Below are 25,140 nucleotides of genomic sequence, written 5' to 3' on the forward strand. Positions count from 1 at the left end.
CGGAGCGGACGAACTGTGCCTCCCACTGCTCCATTGTGTTACTGGTATTTGGCCTATGAGGGTGCTTAGTGCACTCCCAGGTTATATGTATTAGGGTAGGTATGCCACCGCACCAAGGACAGTTGGCCCTGTAACGAGTGGGATACATGGCATTTAGCAATTTTAAATAGGGAAATACCCCGGTCTGTATCTTATGCCAATCGGCGGCCTCTTCCCCGCTAAGCTGTGGGTGAGGCGACGGTATTTTTTGCGGACTCCGCGCTGATGAGCAAGGATGTCTTTGGCATTTAAATTGGTGGAATTTTGTGAGGGATAGTGCAGGTGGTTGGGGTTAGAAGAGGACGACGTCGCTCGGTTAGTGAACCCTCGAGCTAACGCATTAGCCTTTTCGTTCCCCTGTACCCCCGCATGGCTCGGGCACCAGAGTAGGCGATGATGGTGGTTGAAGGATTTGGGGATTATCGCGAGGCTAGCCGCAGTGACGTGCCCCTTGAGAAACATGTGACATGTCTCCTGGGAGTCCGTCACCACAACCAAGTCCCTTTGCGAATGCTCCGCGTGAGCGAGTGCAATCGCCACTGCTAATATTTCAGCCGAGGTGGGGGATCCCGCTGTGGCCGATGCGGTAATTTGCTGTTGGCTGATCACGTTCACGACTGCCAGGGCGTACCTCCTTTGGTAGCGCTGCCCGGTCGCCTCTGCATACATACTCTAATAATCATAGGTACAACGCATACTACATGGACGCAGCTGTATATCACATTGGAAGTTCCCGCATAAGCTTGCTGTGACACCATGAATCTTGGCAGTGCCTTCTAGGGCCTAGTTAATGTTTTATCAGTAAAAATTAGGGACATTCTATTCTAAAAGAGCGAAAGGCTGTGCTTTTGCAGAGCTCAAAAGAATGTTTTCTTGGGCAAGTCGGTGCTTTGGCTTGCTGTACATTCTTGTTTTGGCACGTCATTTAGTATGTGAGAAAAAGGGCAGAGAAGAGACAGTGAAGCGCTTTTACTGAGCTGCAATGGCTCAAATACAAGGAAGTACTCGGAAATCCGTTACATTTGCACTTACCTACCAGCACTAGGGTTCAAAATTCAAGAAATGGAACTTTGACCTTCATTTTCTCTTCTAATAGTAGACCTATTACTGCTAAATTAACGAGAATAGAGATCTGAAAGTATACTTTATCCGTCTAAACTGATTGAGTGTTTTTCATTAGCATCTCTTTAAATGCAAAACTTATGATGCATGTTGTGCCTTCTACAGGGACTTGTGCTCATCGCTGGCCAGCGGGAGTGCCTCACCGCGTACCTACGGACAGCTGAGTGCGCTAGCGCAGCAGAAGGTGCGCCATCTGGAGGAAGAGACACGAGCCCAGCTGCGGGCTTCCTCTCGCCGCTGCTGGCCCCCACCCGCGTGCCCTGGTGGCCCTGCTCAGCGCGAGCAGATCGAGCGCGACTGGCAGCGTGCCAAGCAGGAGCTCGAGCGCGAGGACCTGCTCGACTTCCTCGCTGACGAACCCACGGCCTACCTCAGGCTGCTTGGAGGCGGCAGCGGCACACAGCAGCATCAGCGATCATCTCCCGTGCCTTTCAGTCCCCTCGTCGGCGCTGCAGCAGGCACCTTCTTTCGATCACCGCAGGTGAACCAAGCATCACAAGCATCACCAACAACAAGCTCAGGTCTGTCACTTATCTCTTGCTTTCGAGAATATGACCTCATGATGAAAAATATTAAGTCAAGTTTCATGCCTTCTGGCTTCTGAAGTACTCTTGGTAACAAAGGATGCAGTACTCAGCTATGAAAACACACAAGTGCATTTATTACTCCTTCAGTACACCAGTGCCAGCTAGTTGAAATACATTCAAGGAATGGTTTTCTTTATGAAATATCGAGTAATGGAGTAAGTTATACTTGCCTCGCAAGGTTACTGAGCAAATGTTCTCCTATGCCCGACACCGACTACAATCCCACAAATGGAAGCGTGTTCGAGTGATCATGTTCACCCAATCATGCCACACTCTAAAGTTGAATGGGAAGCCTTCTGAAAGCTAAACCTGTGAAGAGCAATGATGAGTACATGATCAGTTCGTGTACGGCGATGTCCCACAGTCGAAGAGCCATAAACAAGTTCCTTTCACATCCAAGTTATCCATGCCAACAGGTGGCACTAGCATCGGAACTCTTGCTCATCGTAGCTGAGTAACTACAGACACCAACTTCCAGCATCACTTTTGTGTTGTCTGCGGAGGTCCAACGTTGGGAGTGAGAGAGCTGTACTGCAGATATGAACGTCAGGGGATGTGAGAGAGCGGAGTGTCCCCACCACCTAGATTATCTACAAAGTGGGAAATTAATACAGTAGAGCCTCATTGATATGTTACCATTACATACATTTTACTCAATATAGTTACGCTCATTTTTGATCAATTCATACATTCCCGGAAAGCAGGATTTTTCGGCACCAATGTTCAGTATGTCGCCAAACTGTGATAGCATGATAAGTTTTCTGGCCGCTAGATCCTATGTAGACAAGAAAATACATGAGGTGCACGATTGAGGACAGTATAGCTGCCTGCCATGGCAGCTTCACTGCAATACTCGCCCACCTGTCTCACGTGAAAACGTCGGCGCGCACTCAGTTTCTCACTTCGGTACAAGAAAATCTTTTTCGGTGGCGGCGCATGCGGCATTCACAGCTATCATCGCCAATCCTATTGCGGTAAGCATCTTCGCCTATCTGTTTCACAGCGCACAGTGCTGTCGGAAGCGTAGTGCACACTTTTAATAGGCGATAACCGAAACGTGCCGCCGTTCCCTGCTGCAGTCTATGATCAAATACATTTTCCATATGAACAAGAAAAGGCGAGAGGCGTGCAATCGAGAACAGTACATAGCTGTCCATCTCATGTTAAAACGACGGCGCGCACGGTTTCTTATTCTGGTACCAGCAAATCTCTGCCCCGGCCCTCGCATGCCACATTCACAGCTATCACCGCCAGGCCTACCGAGATAAGAATCTTCACCTATCTGTTTTACAGCATAAGCTACGTAGTGCCATTGGTAGCGTATTGCATGCTTTTAGTAGCGGTGCAATGTGGGCATCACGTTTCGCTTCGGCGGCATCTGGCGTCGGCCACCAACTCAATTTCCTTTCGGTTTCCCGTCGCCCTCTTAAAAACAGCATGCAATAGGAAAACAACAGAACGCGTCCCGACCCATAGGAGCATCACCATCTCGACGAGCATTGGCGTCTCACGCCGCAATGATCCGCGTGACGCTTAGCATTACATAGATGTCAACAATAGTTGAGTCTCAAATTTTGTTAGTTACTTCAGGTCGTACGTGCTGATGTCTAGAACAGTGTGGCCTGGCCTATCTCTCTCTTCAGAGCCATTTCACATGCCACAGCGGCCCTTGTTGCCGCCTTGGTCACGTGGCATCTATGGACTGCCCTTTTCTGGGGCTGCGGCGGCTTCTTTTCTCTCGAGGCATCGAGCCAAGTGGCCTTTTGTGCCCAGTTGGTAGTGACTGGTGCGTATACTGGCATGGTTTTGGAGGTGTTCATGGAGAATGCCACTGCAGTGTGCCTACTAGTTAGCTTGCTAACTGCTCATGTCACTCACGTTTGTGTGTTTGCTTATAGTGTAGTGTATAACACAACCACAACACAAGCCTAAAGTTACACCAAAGAGAAAAATAAGTGGAACTGTATTAGCGAGTTAGTCTTCTGCAATTTGGGAAAAAGAGATCAATAAAATAAAATAAAGAAATAAGAAGAAAGCCACTCACCGAGACAAGAGGCTGGGAAAGCCAGAAAAGACCTGGAAACAAAATACGGTTGCTTGTGGCACTTTAATGTTCCTGCATGAGCTCTCCGGGACCTCACGGATTTTGATAGTGTCTGCTCTGGCGTTGCTTGATTTCTTAGCAGTAAAGATGAACTAATTACATTCCAGAGGTGCCAAAGAAGCAACTTGCAAGTTTTGAGGATATTTACTGTACCACATCGGCATCCCATTAAAAAATTGTAAATAAAAAGAAAATAGAGTACTTTAAAAATCTGTGACATCACATTGATGTGTTGGCACTGGGGTTCTAGCAGGCAGCACTTATGCTGTTCCCTGTCTTGTTCGTGTCCTTTCGTTTCCCCCCTCACTTTTAAATTATTTCAGCGCAAAATTCAAAAGTTCAAGCTCTGACGTTATTTTCTTTTCGAGTAATCTCTTGCTGCTAAACTAACTTTATAGTCTATACTTACTTTATTTGTCTATAGTAGTCTATACAGTGTAGTGATTATTTTTAGTGTCCTTTTAAAGGGATACGAAAGGCAAATATTAAGTCAAGCTAAAGTGATTGATTAGTGCTTGGGAATCTCTAAGGCGTCAATACTGCAATGAGGCGTGAAGAGAGCTTTAATATGAAACTGAGGTAAATGGAGGACATGATTAGAAACTCCCCCAGGACATTCAAGTACTTGCCCGATGATGACGAAAGCACTCCTCAGTTAAATTCTGTCACTAGTACTCAACCACTTGTTGCAAAAAACAATCATTGTATTGTATTACAAGACGAAATAAAATGCTACTCGTCCAGTTCTGGTTCACTCTTATAAAACAGAAATTGAAATTTCCCACGACAACTGTCGAGAAACTCTGACCAATTGCAAGTAGCAGAGAATTCCAACTTCCATGCGATGTTGCGGGATGCCCTAACTATCTGCGCCAATTGACCGAAAAGAAGCTGCAACGGCGAATCCGCCGCTCTGTCGTGACTCGGTGCCACCATCTGTCGGGCGCTGTTTTACTTGCCGACGGCAGCAAAGGGCGGTGATGGCGTATGCAACGTCACCACTCCCCCAGTTGGTAGGCGGGAGATTTGAATTTCGAAAAAGGTATTAGGACCCTTCAGATGCAATTTTCTCTAAAACTAAATCTCTCCTTGGCAAGAAACAAGTGTTGCAAGGTTTCTGGAATGGTATTCAAACAGTCCACGACGACTTAGTATTTGCCTTTAGTGTCCCTTTAAAGGATCCTGACAAAGTTTTCACCTAATGAATTAATCAGTGAGAGGCCCTGCATCGAAAGTGATTAATCAATTATAGGATAAAATTATGAATGATTAATCGTTGATTGAATTTAAAAAATGAGTTGACAATCCCTACTAGTAACTGCAACTGAGTATATATACCTGGCATACAATGTAGAGTATTCGCCCAAGCCAGCATGGCCGCAAGATCAGCCAGCTCATAGATGGCGTTAGTGCGTGCACAATATGGCGCCACACTGGATAAAAAGCTCTATAGAGGTTGTGTTTAGACATATAATCATTATAAGTAAGAACTTCTGTGTTCCAATGCCTTTTACACATTCTAAAAAACAAACAAAAATCTTCCAGGCTTGAGATTTTAATTCAATTATATAGACACTCCAGTTGCATTTCCGCTGTCACTGTCCCCGTGATGTTCCGCATAAAGTCCAAGGGCGGTAATATCGTTGCCGCATGCCTTGTGCTGTATGTGCATGTGAAAGCGTGTGAGGGTGAGCCAGCCAGCGATCATGCCTCAATCTCATGCATGCGAACGAGGGAAGCCGGGAGGAAGCACACCGTCTTCCGTCATGGGCAAAGATCTGGGGAAGAGTAGAAAGGAAGGGCGCGTTCTACTCCTGGCGGCCCTGGCGGCCAAGCGCACACCTGCTCAAGCCGCTGTATCTTGAAAGACAGCTGCGACGGGGACAGAGTCCAGCTGCGCGCTGAGTTTTCGCAGCTTAGTTTACGTTGATGCGAGGTGCAGCAAAAAGGTCAATTCGCTCTCGCTGCTGATGCCGCGCTTCCTCACTCCAGTATTTCGACAGCGAGTTTCTGCGGTGGTCAAGCGAGATGTGTTCATGTTTGCTTGTGTGCGCATTACACAGTGCTTGTTTATTTGCGAGGGTGAATCAGGAAGTCATTGCCCCTATTTTTTATTAGCCAAGGTAAGGTACGTGCAGGTAATTACAAATATGATGTGCTATTCTACATATCTTACACTATTTTTCCACATAGTCTCCACACTGGTTCAGACATCTGTCCTATGGCAGCGCTAAATTTGAGATGCCGCTGGGGTAGAATTCAACCTAGCGTGGCCTCCCCGAGTTCTCATTGTCATGCAAGTCTTCACGGCCTTTTGCGAACTCACAACACCACCACCTCACACTTCTCAAAGTGAGACACCTTTCCCCAAACGTGGGCTGCATTTCCCTGTGGATTTCGAAGGGCATTCGTCTTTTGCTCCATAGAAAATGAATCGTACTTCGTTGCTTGTACGCTGTGGACGTGTGAAGCACAACCACCATCTTCAACAACTGACAGCAGCTCCATGCCGCCAAGGTACCCACAGATAAGGCCGAGCCAGTCCGAGAAAGGTCAACCAGTGCGAATAAGTGGGGGCAGAAACTTTTGCCCTCATAGTTAGTGTGCCTATGTTTACAAGTTTATACACCCGTTAAAGCTACTATCCTTACTTTGTATAGCTAGCTGTCCACTAACTTGCTATCGCAATCGATGCTTCGCCTTTCGGACGAAATTGCAACTTTTTGACTACAGAAATTGCCTCTCCCTGAGCATTCTAAGAGCTTTTTGTGATTGGCTGAAAAGGAGAATTTTATATAAAAATGCTGATGGGCATATATAGGTTCGAAGTTTAAAAAAGAAAAGAAAGACAATTGAGCTGAAAGCTGCTAGTTAGTGCATTTTCAGCCATAATTTGTGCACTAGTCTGGTCCAAGTAAAAATATGTTGTATGGATGATGATGGTACACTTCATTGACAAACACTGAAAAAAAAATTATGAAATGCAATTTTGTTTTAAGCAATAAAAAACGAAATTGAAGTTGGCCCTTTAATCATGCTCGGTATTGTTCCGTGTTGCCACTTTGCCAAGAAATACGTCTTGTCAAACGTTGAGAGAAAGAGAGAAAGGAAGAAAAATTAACCAAATATAAAATAACTATTAAAAGGAATGAATGTAAAAAGTAATTAAGGAGGAAGATAGAACAAGACATGTTCAGGGACAAAGAACAAGCAAACATTTTTTTTTCACACTTTCTTTTCCCAGATTTTATTTCTAGAACCTTCTTTTTACAGGCTCCTGATCGCTGCTTCTTTTTGCACATTACTGGCGGCAATGATTGATCTAACCCATGCTCTGGTAAAAGCGTATGATTAAATAAATAAAGCAAAAAAAGGCAACAAGCAGGCATTCAATGTTTGGTCCTTTGAGTATGTTTATTCTTTTTAGTTTCCTTTCTTTTTTCTCTCTCTCTTTATTTTTTATTTTTTGTATTCAGCATCTGATTCAATACTGTACCTTTCTTTTCTGGCCATTGCAGTAAGAGCTTGATAATTTGGATCTGATGGGTACCAGCTGAAATATCAGAATGATCAGAATGTCAGATCATTGACTGACAGAAGGTAACTGTTGCAATAGTTCTTGCTTCATTGTGGGTTTACTTGGTGATGGGCTAGTGGGTTGTGCATGTGAATTTTTTTGTTAGTGCTTGCTGTAAATCTTTCACTGATACCACAGGTGATTTTCTGTCCTGGTAACTAGACTGGAAGAAATGTGGCTTATAATAAGCACATGGTAGATTTTGTAAGAAATTTCACGGCTTAGCCTCCGCACACTCTTATATCAACATAAGCAACCTGACAAAATTCATAACCAACGCTCCGTTGAAACTGGGTCCAAAAGCTGGAAAAGGGAGGGAGGATGACGGCAACTTATACTAATTCCTTACCCCCTGCTCAAGGTTGGTCATATTGGCTGCGTTGGTTTAGGTATATTTAAAAACTTGTATATAGAATTATGCACAAGGTCTATTGCTACTTTGAATGCTCAGTGATAATAACAACAAAAATAAAGCAGTCCTTTTGGTTGTAAACCGTCGAGCAGGATCTATAACTGTTGATGTGCTTTACATGTGGTGTTCACCACTCGAGGGTGAACTTTGCTTTGCGTATTGCTCGGGTGCAAAGGAACTGGGTTGTAAAGTAATGGGAAGGCCAACCAGCTTTTTTTTGCTATTTTTTCCCTTTTACCACCATGTGATATGAGGATATATATCACGCAATGGAGAACATATCTGGCATAGACGTACATGGGCTGCTGAGTTCTGTCAAACTCAGCAGTCGATCACAATAGGTGTAAATATTTCTGCCGTGTCTGAACTGAAGTAAAATAGGTTCGCCTGGTACAGCCATGTGCAAACAATGTACAGATGGCTCTCCAACGGTGAGGGTTTTTAAGCAAACCTATGGGGAGGCCCTCAGAAGACCAATTACTGAATGTGCTGAGCATGGATACTAAAGTAAACCAGTTCTATCGATGCTGAGTCCACATATCCTTTCATCATCAGCATACGAGAGCCAGCTTTCTGAGAAGCAGCTTGCAGGGGTGGGTTCTCAACTCCACCTTAGTATATACAGAAAATTAAATACTGCCTTATAGCGAGCTCTATAGCTCCAAATTTGATTAATTATTTGAAAGACCAGTATATTCACACCCCCTCCTCTCCTCCTCCCATACTGCTAATATACAGGGTGTTCCAGCAAACATTAAAAAAATTTGAAAGGTTGCCTGTGGCAGATAGCGCAATTCTAGTTCATGAGCTGGTCTACTCGAATAGGTGGACATTACTTGCACAAGAAATTGAACTGCATAATTGACTAATTAACAGAAATCACTGATCAAGTTTCTGACTAATTGCAGTATGGCCCATATTGCAATTTACAAATTCTAGCCATGGAGTTCGCAAGGCGGATCCACTTGGAATGAATTCTCAGAATGGCACCAGTTTCAAAATATTAATTCCCGAAATTTGTGGAGAAATGCATTGGCGTTTCAGTTACTTTCTTAACAAAACATCATTTATGCATTGAAGCACAAAAGTAACTGGAACACCAATGCATTTCTCCTCAAAGTTAAGGAATTAAAGGGCCCCTCACCAGGGACCTGGAGAAGGCTTTTGACAACGTTCGGCACTCTTATATTCTTAAGTCCATTTCGGATCTTGGCCTCGGCGCGCGCTTTCATGACTATGTCAGGTCCTTCCTGTCAGGCAGGAAGGCTACCTTGAAGGTTGCGGAGCTGGAGTCAAAGATGTTCAATCTTGGAGACAGGGGCACTCCTCAAGGGGCCGTCATCTCGCCCACATTGTTCAATCTGGCCATGGTCGGATTGACCAAGAAGCTCTTGGAGATTGAGGGGATTAGGCACACCATGTATGCAGATGACGTGACCATATGGTGTCCCGGTGGTAGTGAGGGCTATATCGAAAGTGTTCTGCAGGATGCAGTAGATGCAATTGAGAATTATTTGGACCCGACGGGGTTAAGGTGCTCCCCCTCCAAGTCGGAGCTGTTGCTGTACAGTCCCACTAGAAGGGGACGCAAGCCAAGGGGATGGATCCCCGTGGACCAGCTGAGCACTCAGCTTCGTACAAGAAATGGCGATCTCATACCTAGGGTTGATAAGATCAGGGTTCTGGGGATGATTATTGAGCCGAACGGCGCCAACACGCTGACGATCCAGAAGATCATTGCCAAGACAGACAATGCGGTACGCCTAGTGAAGAGGGTGGCCAACAGGCAGACGGGGTTCAAGGAGGATAGTCTCATTAGACTTATGCACGCATTTGTATTGTGTCACTTTACTTATGTGGCGGCAATGCACAAATGGAAACCATCGGAGAAGGAGAAGCTTGACACGCAGATTAGGAAGATCACGAAGAAAGTGTTGGGAGTGCCAATGTGCACCAACACCGACCGACTTCTCCAGCTGGGAATTCATAATACGTTGGATGAGATAGCTGAGGCTCAGGAGAGGACGCAGATGGTGCGTCTCTCTACGACTAGCACGGGTCGGCAGATTCTGAGAGAGTTAGGTGTTCCTCAGGAGAAGATTTCGCAGCTTCATGTCGGTATTCCCGTGAAGGTCCGTAATCGGTATCACGTCAAGCCTGTTCCCAGGAATATGCATCCGGAGCGAAATGTTGGTAGAAGAAAGGCCAGGGGAGCTTGCCTACTGAGACTCATTCGTGCTGAGAATCAGAAGGTTGGCTTCGTCGATGCTTCTTTTAACGAGGAGAGAAAGGTGTTTACTATAGTTGTCGTGGACAATGAGGGCAGTCTCGTTAACGCTGCTACCGTTCGGACTGATAGGCCAGAGGTCGCGGAGCAAGCGGCTATTGCGCTCGCCTTGGTTGACAGGCGCAGGCCTTTTGTATATAGCGATTCAAAGTCGGCCGTTAGGGCCTTTGAGAAGGGCTCGGTGGCTAAGGTTGCTTTTAAAATTATGCAGACATGTGAGATCTCTCAACATTACTTATGTTGGTTCCCTGCTCACCTTGGGATGATTGAGGGAGCCCCTCCGAATCTCAATGAGTCCGTTCATGAGGCAGCGCGAGATCTTACCCTCCGCTCTGCCCCGCGCAACGGCGTGGCGGTACTCCCCGAGAATAGAGACTCCCCTTCCACATACAATGAAATCACGAAGTATTACCTTCTTAATCGCAGGGTTTACAGTTTGCCGCATCCTAAACTAAACAGGGCTCAGGCACTTACATTACGCTTACTACAGACTGGTACTTATCCTTGCCCACGGAGACTGAACATGTTTTATCCAGAGACGTATACAGAGCCTTGTTGCCAAGATTGTGGTGCTTTAGCCTCGCTCGAACACATGCTCTGGTCTTGCGAAAGAATTGAAGACTCGGCGATCAAGGATGCGTCCAGGTGGGAGGCTGCACTTCGCAGCCCGGACCTGGATGAACAATTCTGGGCTGTCCAGCAGGCTCACGATGTGGCCGTGAGGCTTGGCCTTCCGGTCCCAACGTGGGAGCGGCCCGCTTAGTGATTAATTATCACTACTTGCAGGACCACATAAAGTTTTCCTTCCTTCCTTCCTTCACCAGGCCCTATAGCAAATTTCGGTTATACGCTGGAAGTTGTTACGTGTCCTCTAGGGAGCGTTCTGCCGCAAAAAATTTTCAAATCAGCTCATTAATAGCCAAGATGGAAAATTTTCAGTGATGCGAACCCATGATTTCAGGAGGCGAGCTCCATTGCATAGTGAGACACTCTCTCCACTCGCCCCGTCTAACCTGCGTGCTAGCCTTGCGCTAGCACGCTGTGCACAAGAACACGTGACTAGTGGTATAATTCAGTGCTACACGAACACTGAGGCAGAACAAGCGGATCGCAGCGCATGATCACTTGCTGGAACACAGTAGAAAATTGCATAGTTTCAGTACCTGCGCACTTGACTGCACGACCGTGGGAACAAGCAGACGAAGCGGAAGTACATCTCTCTTGCTTCGATGCGAAGTAAAACAAAAAGTATGCAGACATTCCTTTTGTGTGTTTTATTATTTCTTTAAACTTCAATTCATCAATTCAAGCAACAGATCACTCAAACAACAGATGTTGCGTTGAATAATTCTCGAAGTCACGTGCCACCACGAGCGATGTCACACTGCGGACCCGAGTACTTAGGTGCAAGGATGCAAGGACATCACCGTCCGGCTTGGAGTGCAGTGGCCGCGAGCAGAAGGGAAAATGGCGTTCGGATTGAAATTTCAGACCTTTCCGTGGCGCGTAGCGATGTAATCCTCTGCAAACACGATCGTTGGCACGCATTGTATGCTCTGCACTTGTCAGCTCAGAATAGCCAGACCTGGTGAGGGGCCCTTTAATATCTCGAAACTGCTGTCATCCTGAGAATTCATTCCAAGTGGGTCTGCCTTGCGAACTCCACAGCTAGAATGTGTAAATTGCAATGATGGCCATAAGGTAATTAGTTAACACTTACTTAGGGATTTTTTGTTAATTAGTCGATTATGCATTTCAATTCTTTATTTTTTATTATTTTTTCAAATAATGTCCACCTTTTTGAATAGACCAGCTCATGAACTAGATTTGTGCTATTTGCCACAGGCAACCTTTAAATATTTTTGAAAGTGTTCGCTGAAACACCCGGTAGTTGGTACCCTTGACAGTAAAGGGCCCCTCACCAGGTCTGGCCATTTTGAGCTGACAAGTGCTGTGCATACAGTGCACACCAACGATCGTGTCTAATAAGTATTACATTGCTATGTGCCACGGAGAGAGCTAAAATTTAAAAGCGAACACCGTTTGCCCTTCTTCGCGCAGGCGCCGCGCTCCCATCGGGAGAGTCGACGTATGTCGCACAAGTGCTTCTGCGTACATTGCACTGCTGTGACGTCGCTCGTAGAGGCACACGACTTCGAGAATTATTCAAAGCAACATCTGTTATTTGTGTACTCTGTTGCTTAAATACATGAATTAAAGTTTAGAGAAATAATGAAACACACCAACTGAATGTCTGCGTGTCCTTGTTTTACTTTGCACCACAGCAAGAGAGATGTACTTCTGTTTTGTCTGCTTGTTTCCACAACATGCAGTCGCACACGCGGACAATGAAAATATGTAATTTTCTACCATGTTCCAGCACGTGATCATGCTCTATGAACCGCTTGTGTCTGCCTCAGTATTCGCTAGCACTGACTTGTACCGCTAGTCAGGTGTTCTCGTGCACAGCCTGCAAAATCTTGGCTGCGTGAAACAAGGGAAATTCAACAGCTCGTGCGCGACGCTGTCAGTGGAAGTGCGCCACACAAAAAAAAAGGCGAGGGGGGGGAGAAAGAAGGTGGGGCCCATGATGTATGCGTCACGCAATCCTCAAGCTCCGGTATGGGAGAACGCAGGGAAGGAATTGTGCTTGCAGAGGCTAGGCACGGCAAGTGGAGAGAGTGTCTCTCTTTGCTGTGGCCTTTGCCTCGTGAAATCATGGGTTGGCGCCACTTAAATATTTCTATCTCGGCTATTAATGAGCCAATTTGAAAAGTTATTGCGGCAGGATGCTCCCTAGAAGGAATTTAACAACTTCCAGCATGTAACTGAAACTTGCTATGTGGCCAGTTGAGGGGCCTTTTAATGATTGAATTTCACTCAAACTGGCTCCCATGCATCCATTTCCGAAAGTTGAAACTGTTGGAGGCTGCATATAGCAGGAATTTGTACTGTGCCACTTGCTCCTAATGATATGCAAAGGAGCCTGTGATCTTTGTACAGGGAAGCAGAGCCATAATCGAGGGAAAGTATTGAGTGTCTTTTGAAATTGGCTTTTTTGAAAGGAAGGAGATGACACCCATGCACTGTTGTCTCTCATAATGTGCAAAGTGGTCACAGAGACCACCGCGAGTGTGAGAATCTGAGCCCACTGGAGCCAATGAGCTCCACCGTGAAGATGGCCAGTAAAAAGGAATGCTTTTGGACAGTGACCATGTCACTGTCCAAGAGCCTCTCCCCGCACTGCCTGTCCTGTGTTCGGCTCAAGTCACCAGGAGCAAGGGACAGAAGTTCCCACTTGTACAGACCAATGGGGTGAGCACCTGATCTGCTTGAGGGTGGACAGAAGTAGGTGTGCCAGAACCCTTCAAGGACAGCGATAGAGAGAAAGTGGTGGGTCAGTATGCATGAAGTTCAAAAGCAGCCCCACCACGATGTGGCCATCTATGCCTAAAGCGTGCTGCACTATGACATCACCTATGAAATGTACGAATGCAATCCCCACAACATGTTTCTGTATATCATGAAAGCCCTGGCTTAAGTTTTGACCCCATGAAATCATCAAAAAATCATTGTGGGGTTTCGTGTGCCAAAATGTGACACCGACAGGTATTGGGGATGTACCAGCCATTTGTGCATCATACGTTTTACTGTAGGCGTATAGTGTCTGCCTTCACAATCTCTTGACCCCGATTTTTTTGCAAGCAAAATGTGACGTCCCTACCTATATGATCCACACACATTCCTCAGCTGCATCTTGCATTTTCGACTTGAAACTCAATTTGTTAACTGACTCTTGCATGGCTTGAGTTACTGTTGCAGTAGTTTGCTTTGTTTCAGTCGGTGGAGTGTCCTTGTGAATTAACACCTTATTGTGTGTTTGTGTGTGTCGTATATAACCTTAAATTGAAAGGACAAATTCTTGAATTGCTGTTAAGCATGGTGCTGCAGCTTCACAGCAATTAAGCGTAACTTGCATTTGGCTTCAAAAGAGAGTTATTTCTGTGACTCTGCTAGCTAAAATCGCTTATATTTTCCCCACCAAAACCACCTGACTCGCATACCGTCATTCCATATCAAATGAATGATTTATGATTCATTGGAATAGAATTTTATTTAAGATGGGTTCCAGGACAGTGTTCCTCAGATATTTTTGATGTGTTTCAAATTGAATGATTTTGAGGCACTAATGGCAGTCTAAGGCTTCTGAGTTTGCTGGAATGTTGCCTGTAATTTTCTGCTTCTATAGATAAAATGTCACTGTTGTATAGATGCCTCCAATTGATTGGTTATACATTGTGAAACTTATTAAATAATGTTTCGGAACCCAGAATTTGACATTAACACCTTTTTTTCACGTTACTTATATTCATTTGGTGTTTTTCTGCTACAACTTGTACACCAATATAGCATGTCATAAGTCACGCAAATCTAAAAAAAAAAAAATTTCCATGTGGCATTCACCTGACTAGTGCAAACATCTTTTCTTTCCCGCAAGCAGATCTACCCCAGAAGGACTTCCACGTACACGGCATTATTGATGATGTCCATACGCCTGCCAGCTGCCCGGAGACATTCCATCAATTCACAGCATCGTCGCAGCCCATGGAGTCTCCATCCAGCCAAGCCCTCATGCAGCCATCAGCTGCAAGCCTCTTTGACTCACTGCATGAGAAGGAGAACATCCCGCAGAAGATGGCAACATCATCATCAGGGGGTGCATCGTGTGGCTCTGCAGTGACCTATCGCTGCAAGAAGCAGTGTTTGAATGGTGCTTCAACACGCTATGCCATCTATCGTGTAGACGACGAAGCGGCAGGGGCGGGGCGACCACAGCAGCGGCACTCAGAGAACGGTGTGGTTGCTGCATTGGTCAGCCGCCTGGTTGAAGGCGAGGCAACGGCACCTCTCATTACAAGTGGCACACGTCGACGACCCCTGTCCTCTATGGGACTCCAGCGGCGACACACCATCGGGAGCTCGCGTGACGTCAAGTTCCACCCGTTTCCGTCTGTGCGTAAGGTGCCCAGTGGCCAGCGGACAGATGACGGGGGCGAGTGGAGGAGGACTGCGAGCTTGCGGGTGGCCTCACCTGTCTGAGAGACATGGGTTGGTGACTGTGGGCCGAGACATTGCTTCTGAGGCAGAGAGCAGGACGGTGATGGCGAGAATGTTGGCCTCCCTTCTGCCAGGCGACTGTACACATGCAGGCAGACAAACATATATTGGGGAAAAAGCTTGCCGGTGGTGCTTCAGGCAGGCTTTTCTGTGTAGTTTGTGCCTTGAAAATCAAGCCTACGTGTTCTGGCACAATAAGTATAACCTTGCAGAGAAAGCCACGTTCTGATGGTGTGCCTGTCTAACTGGCATTAGTTACAAGCAGGTGGGAACAATATTAGCTTAAATTTTGAGAAATAGGAAATGTGCTTTTCAGAGAGAAATTACCTAAATAATCAGTGCATTCCACAAGCCCATGCATGAGATCAACATACTCATGAAGTTTCAATCTGAAGCCTGAAGTTGCCTTCTATGTAACACGATCAGCAAGGCACAAGATCTAACAGGGATGCAAGTTTGCAATACAGTTTTCCTTATATGAAGGTGCAGGGCACCAAGTGGTGTCCTCGTTAGCAAAATAATTGTTTTATATGCTTCACCAGCTTAAATCTGCATAACAAAAAAATTAGTTCTTGGGCACAATACATCATCAGCAGTGTGGACAACAGAAGTGACAGGCCGTGGTAGTGGCAATGAAAGAATGTTTTGGTAGCTGATATCAATGTAACTTGGATGACATGTTTGACAAGTTTAATGAGCATTAGTTGAGCTCAATTCTCAGTTGTAAGCTCTGGAACTGGCATATGAGTGGCATTGAGAAAGACCACAGGCTTGGCTTGTGTGTGGGCAAACCGTAATGCAGGATTTCTTGGCACAGATTACTAGCTGTCACCTTTTACATGAGAGCCTAGCCTGAGGCCCCTCTGGTTCTGACAGGCACAGAATGTGAACTTCAAGGACTGCTAGGTTGTAGAAAGTTGCCCAATGAACACCTTGTGTTCAAAATGCTAGACGACATTGCTTTTCTTGTAGCTGCCCAAGCTTGGGCGCCTGCAAAACAGTGAGATCTCCCTTCTTCTTTCGTCCATATCTTTGTTTTTCGCACTGCACACACCATTTCTTTTCATCCCTGTTCATCTCAAAGCGACTGCTTTGAAAGATGTGTTCATATTCAAACCTAATAATGTTTTTTGTGTTAGTCCAAAGGAAGTGGAGGCATTTGCAGACGGCATGTCTGCTTTTCAGATAGAACAACATCTGTTGGCGCATTGTTGTCATCTGCTGTATGATGTGTGGCTTCTGTCCATAACAGGTACTTTGTAAGCCTTGTGAGCCACACTTACAATAATGGGACAGTGTGTGTAGCAGCATTTTTCTTTGGCACTGTACCTATTGAAGTAGACTGGCTCATTGTGGTTTCCGCCAGCTTTTGAGTTTTCATGCAGTATGAAGAAATTCCTGCTCATTTCCATTAACATGGGAAAGTAACTCGTTTATCGAATTCAGCTTGTAAAACAATAGTCTCAGCCACATGATTCCCATGAGAACATACACCTGTCAGCTGTTGCTCTTCTGGACAAAAAAAAAAAGAAAAAAAAAGAAATTGCATCAGAAGTGTTTGGCAGTCACAAAAACTGCTTATTAGTCATTAGCAAGAGCTGTTTCTTGCCAGCTGCTTCTTTCTTTCTTTCTTTCTTTCTTTCTTTTTGCTGCGATTGTGCTACATAGTTGATTCTTTTCCTGTGAAGATCTGCCAGTGCACGTTAGCATCCTTGATATGATCTCATTTCTCAGTCTTGGCATTAGTACCCAAGCTGTTAACAATAGTCTTTCAAGAAGTCTAGACAAATGTTCGCTTCCGTCCTCGGTTTTCTTTTTCTTTTGAATGACTTCAGCTTCAGAAATTTGATTTGTTATTTTGTTACTGCTATCTATGTAAGAGCAAATTTTTAGTTAGAAAAGATTATTGTTGGGTGAACATTAAACAACTGCCTGTAAGTTTTCCTGAGAACTGCATAACTTTAAAGACATGACAATTACAATATATCAAGAGTTGCATCCTGCCAGTTTTGGTTATAATGATGTTTTGTTGTCTGTAACGCTTGTACATTTAATTGTGGCTGAGCATAAAAGTTCTCATGGTAACAAAAAGCAAAAATGTGGGGATGTCTTGTAATGGTAAATATGACAAGCATTTGTACAGGTGGTATGAGATCATCTAAATATTTGTTGGTTCAGGCATGACCCCATAAATTAGTGAGAGCTGCAGTCATTTTAAAAACGTTTGATGGGATATTGTCCATTTCGTAACATCAAAGTTGGACTGTGTAATGCCCACTTCACATTTAAGACCATCATTCGTGCCATGAATACAAAAGTTGCGTGCAGTAATGGCTTGTACATTACAGTGCTTATTGCTCTTTGGAATACAGGATACTGCAAGGGCGTGTGTCAAAGCACTGGTAGGAACAGCTTAGAATAAATTTATTTGAGCTCTAAGAAACGGGTTGTGTGCAGGCAGCAAAATGTTGGTCCATTTTAGTTGAATCAGTTGCTGCATGCAGTACACGGCTCATACATCGGTGACTGGCAACTTTCAAAGTTTGAGCTGGTGGGATTTGTGCTGGTTTACTCCCAACACCTGCAGTTCTTCGCTTTGATGCCTTGTCAGACATGCCACGAGAGCTTATTACATGCAGTGAATCTCAAGGAGTGTGTTGCAATGGGTTAATCACTGAAACAAGAGGCCACAAAGTATATCATGCCCTGTTCAACAAGATAAGACATGCCCATTGCGCTCCCCTTTTTGCCAATGCCTGCCACAGCGACCTAGGTGCAACAGTGGACTGTAGGTAGTTGATGTCTTCAAACGCGCCCTGCCTGCTGCCGTCACATCTGCTGCTGCAGCGGCTGTTGTTGTCTTCACTGGTCAACCGCTGCCGTAGTGTGCATCTCGGATCCTTTGCGCATCGATGCAAGGGCTGCAAGTGTACAGTGTGTGGAGACGCATATGTGGGCACGCTGTCTCGAAGATGTAACTGTGGTTGCCGTGTGTGGACAAGCAACATGTGCTCGCCAAACCTGGAGAACTGCCTATATGACTGGCCCTCTGGGACAGTCGCATTCGTTCTGAATGTTGGAAGTTCCTTGTGCATCCGTGTCTTCTCTAATCTTGCGTGTATGTAAGCAGGAGATCTGCAGGGATTCAAAGTGCTACCATCATCATTATGAGGAACCTTGCAGAACTTTTGTGTTGTCCCATTCCTGCCGTCTATACAGAATGAGAAAGCGGTGGCTGCTTCTAGTGCAATTATAGGGAGAGAAGACACCTCATACATTTTTCTTTCTTTTTTTTTTCCACTGTTGCTCTTTTGTGGTACAACATTATCATTGTTTATGTTGATAGCATTGCCCTTTGACAATGCCTTGCTTACGGCAGTGGTGGCGAAATGTCGCCTCTTCCTTTTGCATTGTACCATCTTTGTGTGCGACTCATCTCGAAAGAGAGGGAGAGAGAGAGAGCTTTAGAGAGTAATATATTGTAGCTTGCAATTCCAAAGAGAGAGATTGTAATGGGAGTGGGGAAGATGGGAAATCTGGAGGAAATATTTACGTTGTCTATACTAGAGCTTAGACGCACATATGTTGTACATACAGGAGTCACGCAAACTTGCATGCAAGTGTCTGGATGAATGTGCAACATGCCTATCGGTTTTCTGTGTTTTTTGCTCGACATGACCAGTGGAGATAGCTGACTGGAAGGTTTCAGGCCGATATTAGATTAGAAGTCAAGTTAACTGCGCATGTGTGGGATTGACTTTCTGTTGTCATTATATTTACAACTGATGAAAGCTGAGGCATTGAATGAAGGCGTTATTTCACTGCTATTCCTAAAAAATTGCACAGAAATGTTTTGAAGATAATGACTTGGTGCTAATGATACAAGGGAGGAAAATGAACACTTTGTGCCGAAGATGTGAACAACAGTTTTATTATGCATATTGTACTATAGAAGGTGGGAGATGGAAATTCAAGGTGATGAGCGAAATGAGAACAAGGTGAAAGCTGGAGCCAACACTTTTGACTAGTGGACTTGTCTTTTTCAAGGCAGAAGGTGCTCACCTTGTTCCTTCATCTTCCGTTGGTGGAAATCCAGGGAAAACACGCAGAAGGCGGGAGATGGAAATTCAAGAAGATGAGCGAAATGAGAACAAGGTGAACGCTGGAGCCAACATTTCAACTAGTGGACTTTTTTTTTCAAGGCCTTGGAAAAGTCAAGTCCACTTGTCAAAACGTTGCCTCCAGCTTTCACCTTGTTCTCGTCTTGCTCATCATATCGCACTAAAGCGGTTCAAGAAAAAGAGCAGCTGACCAGCAGCTATTTCGAAAGGATAAACATTTTGCCTGCCTGCATGCATGCTTTTGGCTTTCTCTTAAGCACTTGTAAATGGCATGATTTCAAGATTATACTTGTTTCTTTACTTCCTGCATGAAACAAAGAACGTGCAGTGGCATCTTGGCATCCCTGTGAGCTCAAAGGTTTTTACATAGAGAGCTGTCTCTGAGCCTACTCTGGTTGTTTGCACTGTCTCCTACATAGTGTCGGCATTGATGCTGTGTGCGTTTTTCTCCTAAAACTTCTAGCTTACTTGTTTCAGCCTACATTCTATGACACAAAGTAGTAGCACAACGCTGCCAGTTTTTATTCCTTAAAGTCGCAGTTAAAGAAAGGACCCCACAAACTATTTCGCAAATATGCTTTACTTTTTTTCTTTCTTGCATGCCAAAATCGAAAATTTATTGCAAGTTTTGCATGTATATGACATGGGTGCTAATTAGCAAGTTTTGCTAGGAATCGTACAAACCATATCGAACAAAAACTGGATATACCTGTAGAATATTTTAAAAACATGGCTTTTCACGTAGCCCCCTAGTAACAGAAAAGTGAATATATCACAGTGTTAAGTATAGTAAATAATTGCACCTTATTACTGAAATTTGAAAGTAGTACAGTAGACTTCCGTTCAGTAAACTCTGGTTAATTCAATTTTTTTGGGTTGCTCTGTTCCCGACCAAAGGTCGTCCCGGTCGCCGCCCGTGCATTTCTATGGGCCCAAACGTTCGTTATATTGAACTTAAAATTGGCATAGTAGAAGCAGTGCAAAAACAACGGCAACACAAGACACAAGTACATAGTGCAGGTGCTGAGCTAACAACTGTTGTTAATTCAGCGCCTGTCCTTTGTACTTCTCTATCTTGTGTTGTCATTATTTTTGCTCTGCTGTTACTATGAAGATCAACCAACTCGCCCAGTTTTGCACTCTATTAAAGTTGTCATTCGCCAGATAATTTGAACTTGAACAGTCAGCATGCATGCGCCTGACCCCTATGGTGACCCCAATAATGACCCCTTTAGTGGCACTATCTGTCTCGGCGGAGCTTAGGGTAAAGTGACTGTGTTGGAACACATTTCATCTCCCATCGAAAATGCCTATTTTCTGCTCACCCTAGGAAGATATTGAAGCAATAACAGTATCTCACATTGTCTTATTATGATGTTTACCCAATTCTAATGCATGCTTTCTGTTTTCCAATAAAGTTGGCTCGGAAATTGCTTGCACGGTTAAATCGGATAGAAAACCAAAACCGCCTTCGTGCATTCGCACGCTTTAGTGCATAACGCAAATGTCTTGCGGCAAAGCTAACTTTAAAAGGCGCGCAGCGAATTTAACGCAAGAAAACCATGTGCCAATCTAAAAATTAAGTCGGATGCGCATTAGATTTCTACTTTGTTAGGAAACTTAATGTAATTTCTACATTAGTTTTCTACTTTGGATACTTCAAAAGTGGGCAGGTGTTTGATTCGGGGGTGTGTTAGACTTGGACAAATACTGACAAATGAATCAGTGATGTGTCTTGGTGTTTTTTCTGCATCTTGATTCGACTGGCCCGATAATTCAATCAGTTCCGGTGGTCCCGTCAGGGTCGAATTACTGGAAGTCAACTGTAGCGGGACGTGTAAGTGAGCATGTAGGGATTGAATCAGTTAATACACAGACTGCCATTGTCTTTCATGAGGTGGAAGGTGCCGACGTGGTTCCTGCAGTGATCGTCTCATGCGATTATTAAACACTGGCATGTGCAGTCTGTGCAAAGGTGCATACTCAATAATCGGGAAATGGAACCTTGCGAAACGTCCACCAGTAGTTCTGTAGAGCCACACGATGGCAGTTGTTTAGTGACATTAGCATGCCTGTTTTAAAGGAGTACTGACACACGTTTTCCTAGTTTTAGAAACTCTACTACTCACTTGAAAGGATCGCACTTGTCAATCACGAAGGTTGGGGAAATACTTGTGTATTAATTTGAAGTTCATCTCTTAAGTGCTATTGTGGCGTCATCAGCATTATTGTCACCTCGTAACGTTGCACAAAATTCCCAGATGCCTTGTAGCAACAAGGCTGGGTTGCTACACGTTATTGGCTAACAAGTTGCTCATAAAAACATAAAAGTGCTGCTGCACTTGTGTGTGGCAGCTGCAGTGATCGCAGGAACCAGTTTATCGTGATGTTGTGACGTGTCTACCTCGTGGGTACTGAAACCGGTTTGTAGAAGCATGTATTGTAGTAAATTATCTAGGTTGCTCTAGATTCTAGGGTTCAGAGGGTTTTTGACCTTGGCTTAATGCAAAATACGACGGTTAGGAAACGTTGTGTTGGTACTCGTTTAAAGTGCAAGTTAGCTGCCATAATGACTGCGTGTGGGCTAAGCAGGTGTTCAAAGTATTTTCTTCTCCCCTGTGTTCTTTATGGGCCCTTTGCCAACACATCCCTGGATGTGCAGAATGGAGGTCACGTGCCGTACTTTCTGTGCAGAGCATGTAAAACATTCCAGTCACCTTGCAGCACATGCGGCAGTGAGTTTATCATGATGCAGGCAGCTGTGTACATTTCTCTTCCAAAGCCCTTTATGTATAGGAGGCACTTATAGCCTGATTTTTCCTTCTGTCCTCGCTCCTCTCTGGGCAAGGGATGTCGTTGCGATCTTCTTCAAAGTACGCGGTACAGGGGCTACTCATTATCTTGTGATGGACAGCGCTGCTTCAGTTTGTTTAAGTTTTTAGAGTTTAAGAGGGAGGATTAAATAAAATAAAGAATGGGTGACACAATTGTTGATGCTTAGTGTATTTATTCCTTGCATTTGTCGGTACTGTGCCGTCGCTGCATCTTAATATAGGGCACGTGCTTGTTACAAAGCGCATTTCCTTTTGTCTAGTTTCACTTCCCAAGTCTAGTTATGCTTGTGTGTGATGTGTGAAATCTCATGACGTAGCGATAAATGCCAGCCTGCAGTTGTGGTGTGCAGTATATAGACACAACACATATATTTTTTGTGCTGTTCATTTGACTGCTGTGCTTCAGGCATGAAAATAGTCGCTGCTTGTATCTGACGCCTTTTGGCGGCAGCTTCACTGTTCTGCCTGTAAAGCTGAACCTAGTGTGATAACCTTGTTCTCATCCTGTGCGGCTAGTTTACTTTGCTACGCTTGTGTGGCAGCATTCATCAAACTCATATACTGGAAGCCAAGGGCACGATTTGTATTACTTTCTTATGCCGCAGTGGCTTGTTGCACAAAAGGCAGCGACTTTCGGTATTGCAGGCCAATGATTTTTTTTTTCCTAATCTTTTCTTTTGGATGCATTTAGGTTGTGCTGTTCGTTGAATGCACTTATTTTGAAGCTTAGTCTGTTACCGTCTTGCACAGTTTCAGCTCGTGTCCTTGCCATGCTTCTCTGTATTACTACATTGTCACCACTAATGGGCCTTTGTGTAAGACTGACAGTGTTGTCTCAACAGCAGTTTGGAGTGGAAGTACAAGCTTCATGTTTTCAGTGTACAGTACTCTTGTGTGTTATTGGCAAGTCACGGACCTGGATTAGGGCACGGCTTTGCGACGGCCAAAAAGTCCATGTTACGTACTTGCACAACAATGTGCACCGGACCTTTATGAGCCAGACATCTCCCTGGTACATATCTATTGTGAACCCTTGCTTGCTCTTTACTGCAATGTATCTTAAGCTCGTGAAATACATTGGTATAAATATTATTTAGCTTGATCAGCATTGGTTCTAAGGGCATGATGGGAAGTATGTCCACCATATTCATGGATTTATTAATCCGAAGACAGTGGCTTGCTTTACGACGACGTGAAACGTGCAAAGTACTGTACTCGAGCGTTATTATTTTATGTTGCTTTACCAATGCACTGCTACTGGTTTATCAATGCCCTCTTGGCACATTTTTATTGCCTCTCTTCCACAAATCTGCTTTAAAATCCTGGTTTCCATAGTTTGGGTGGTATTGTAACTCTTTCAGATTTTTATTTCTTTCAGCATCATGGGCTTTGTCGTGTCATTCACATTATCGTGTGCAATGTGGAGTATGCCTGAATGCATGTGCTGTCCAGCTTGGGTTTCCAGCTCTTTCAGAAATGTTTCAGCACTGTCTCAGTGGTGTAGTACAGGACACTGACAGATGTATCTTAAAATGCTGCTGCTGTGGTTGTCTGTTTGCTTTAGTCATCACTCATGGCTTGAAATTTCTATGTAATGAAGGTTGAGAGGGGCACTGCGGAATTCTCCATGATGGTGTGCGCATTATTTGTTCCCAGTGGATCTGACTGACCGGATAAGGGTTGGAGCATGCAGGTGGTTTACCAGTAGAAGGTCTTTCACAAATGCTAAGTTGAAAAAGAGAATATGAACAGCTTCCCAGCTTTACAACCTCGCTCATTGACAAAGAATTGCATGGTGTGCATGATTGTGTGGCTGCCACTTTCACACAAATAAAGATTGTGTTGCTTGCTGGCCACACTACAAAGTGAGTGGGCTTTGCTGAATGCTGCCTCCTGCTCCTCTCTACACATGGCACAGCAAGCATCAGCCTGTCACCATTGAAAACAGATTAACTTAAAATGAGCTCTGCTTTAGAATCACGCTGGCTCTTGTGAGCAGCGTAAATTTCGCATCATGTAGATTTATGTATTTTATGTACAGATATGTAAATTCATTGAATTGAAAAATAAATTATTGACATTGAGTTTGGTGGTGTCAAATAAACAGGTGCCTATTGAGGCATTTGCTTGAGCACATTTTTTTCTGAACCCTCCCCTAAGAGGCTTCCTAAAGTGGTGTCTATTATAGAGTTATTTGCGATTACCCTTAAGTTACATGCGCAGGCAACCTCGGCAGTTCAGGTGTGTGGAGTGCACTCGCATCACATATTCGAAAAGTAAACCTCTATGATGGTTAAACAGAGCAGCGATAACATGTGCCAGTGCAAGGGCAGCCGGGCACCAAGATACATTCTACAGTTCTGTACTTGGTTGTTTTAACGTGATTAGTATTCTTATGATACTTCACACGCTTTCCAGTATCTATGTTTCTATCTATCTGTTTAACCGTTTTTCTTGCCAAAGTGGGTCACTGGGTGGTGCATGACCCAGTTGGTAGAGCATCAAGTGGCCATGATGAGGGAACCATTTCCGAAACCAACTGTTGGACCAACTTGGGTCACTTAGTATGCAACACTAGGTATATGCTACACTTCAAGAACATCCAGTGCCAACGTGGGTGAATGGGTTTGTGCCCTGGACATTGCCGTTCATCAACGACAAAGAAACATCTGTTAAACGTTTTTCAGTGCTGGGCTGAATCGAACCGGCGTGCGCCACTCGTGGTTTTCGCGGTGGTGTCCACAGATGGCGCAGCGTGTCCTGAGGAACATGGATGGCGCATTTCGGCAGTCGTATTACGGCGTGTCGCTACATTGCTTCAATGCTAATCCCATTAACGTCGACATTCATTGTGAGATAAGTTATGTCGTATACTACTTCTTTATATGTTCAAGCGCGATTTTCTAACTGGGCGCAGGTTCTTTGCTGCGTTAAATTCA

At 44.6% G+C, this 25,140-nt stretch overlaps 1 protein-coding gene across 9 annotated transcripts in view; it reads left to right on the forward strand.

Annotated features, from left to right (window-relative positions):
- LOC126541152 (rho GTPase-activating protein 23-like) overlaps window positions 1–24,285 on the forward strand; it is a 151,766-nt gene extending 127,481 nt beyond the window's left edge. For 7 of the 9 annotated variants that reach the window (XM_050187824.3, XM_050187826.3, XM_050187830.3 and 4 more), the window contains 2 exons: window positions 1,267–1,682; window positions 14,630–24,285. In XM_050187824.3, coding sequence (XP_050043781.1) covers window positions 1,267–1,682; window positions 14,630–15,228 — 1,015 coding nt within the window. In that variant the 3' untranslated portion in view covers window positions 15,229–24,285. Of the gene's footprint in view, window positions 1–1,266; window positions 1,683–7,370; window positions 8,578–14,629 lie in introns of those variants that run through there. The other 2 variants (XR_007601632.3, XM_055076514.2) reach the window with 2 other exon arrangements.
- The last annotated feature ends 855 nt before the right edge of the window (window positions 24,286–25,140 follow it).

This window comes from Dermacentor andersoni, chromosome 2 (genome assembly GCF_023375885.2).
Source record: "Dermacentor andersoni chromosome 2, qqDerAnde1_hic_scaffold, whole genome shotgun sequence".
NCBI classification, from domain to species: domain Eukaryota; kingdom Metazoa; phylum Arthropoda; class Arachnida; order Ixodida; family Ixodidae; genus Dermacentor; species Dermacentor andersoni.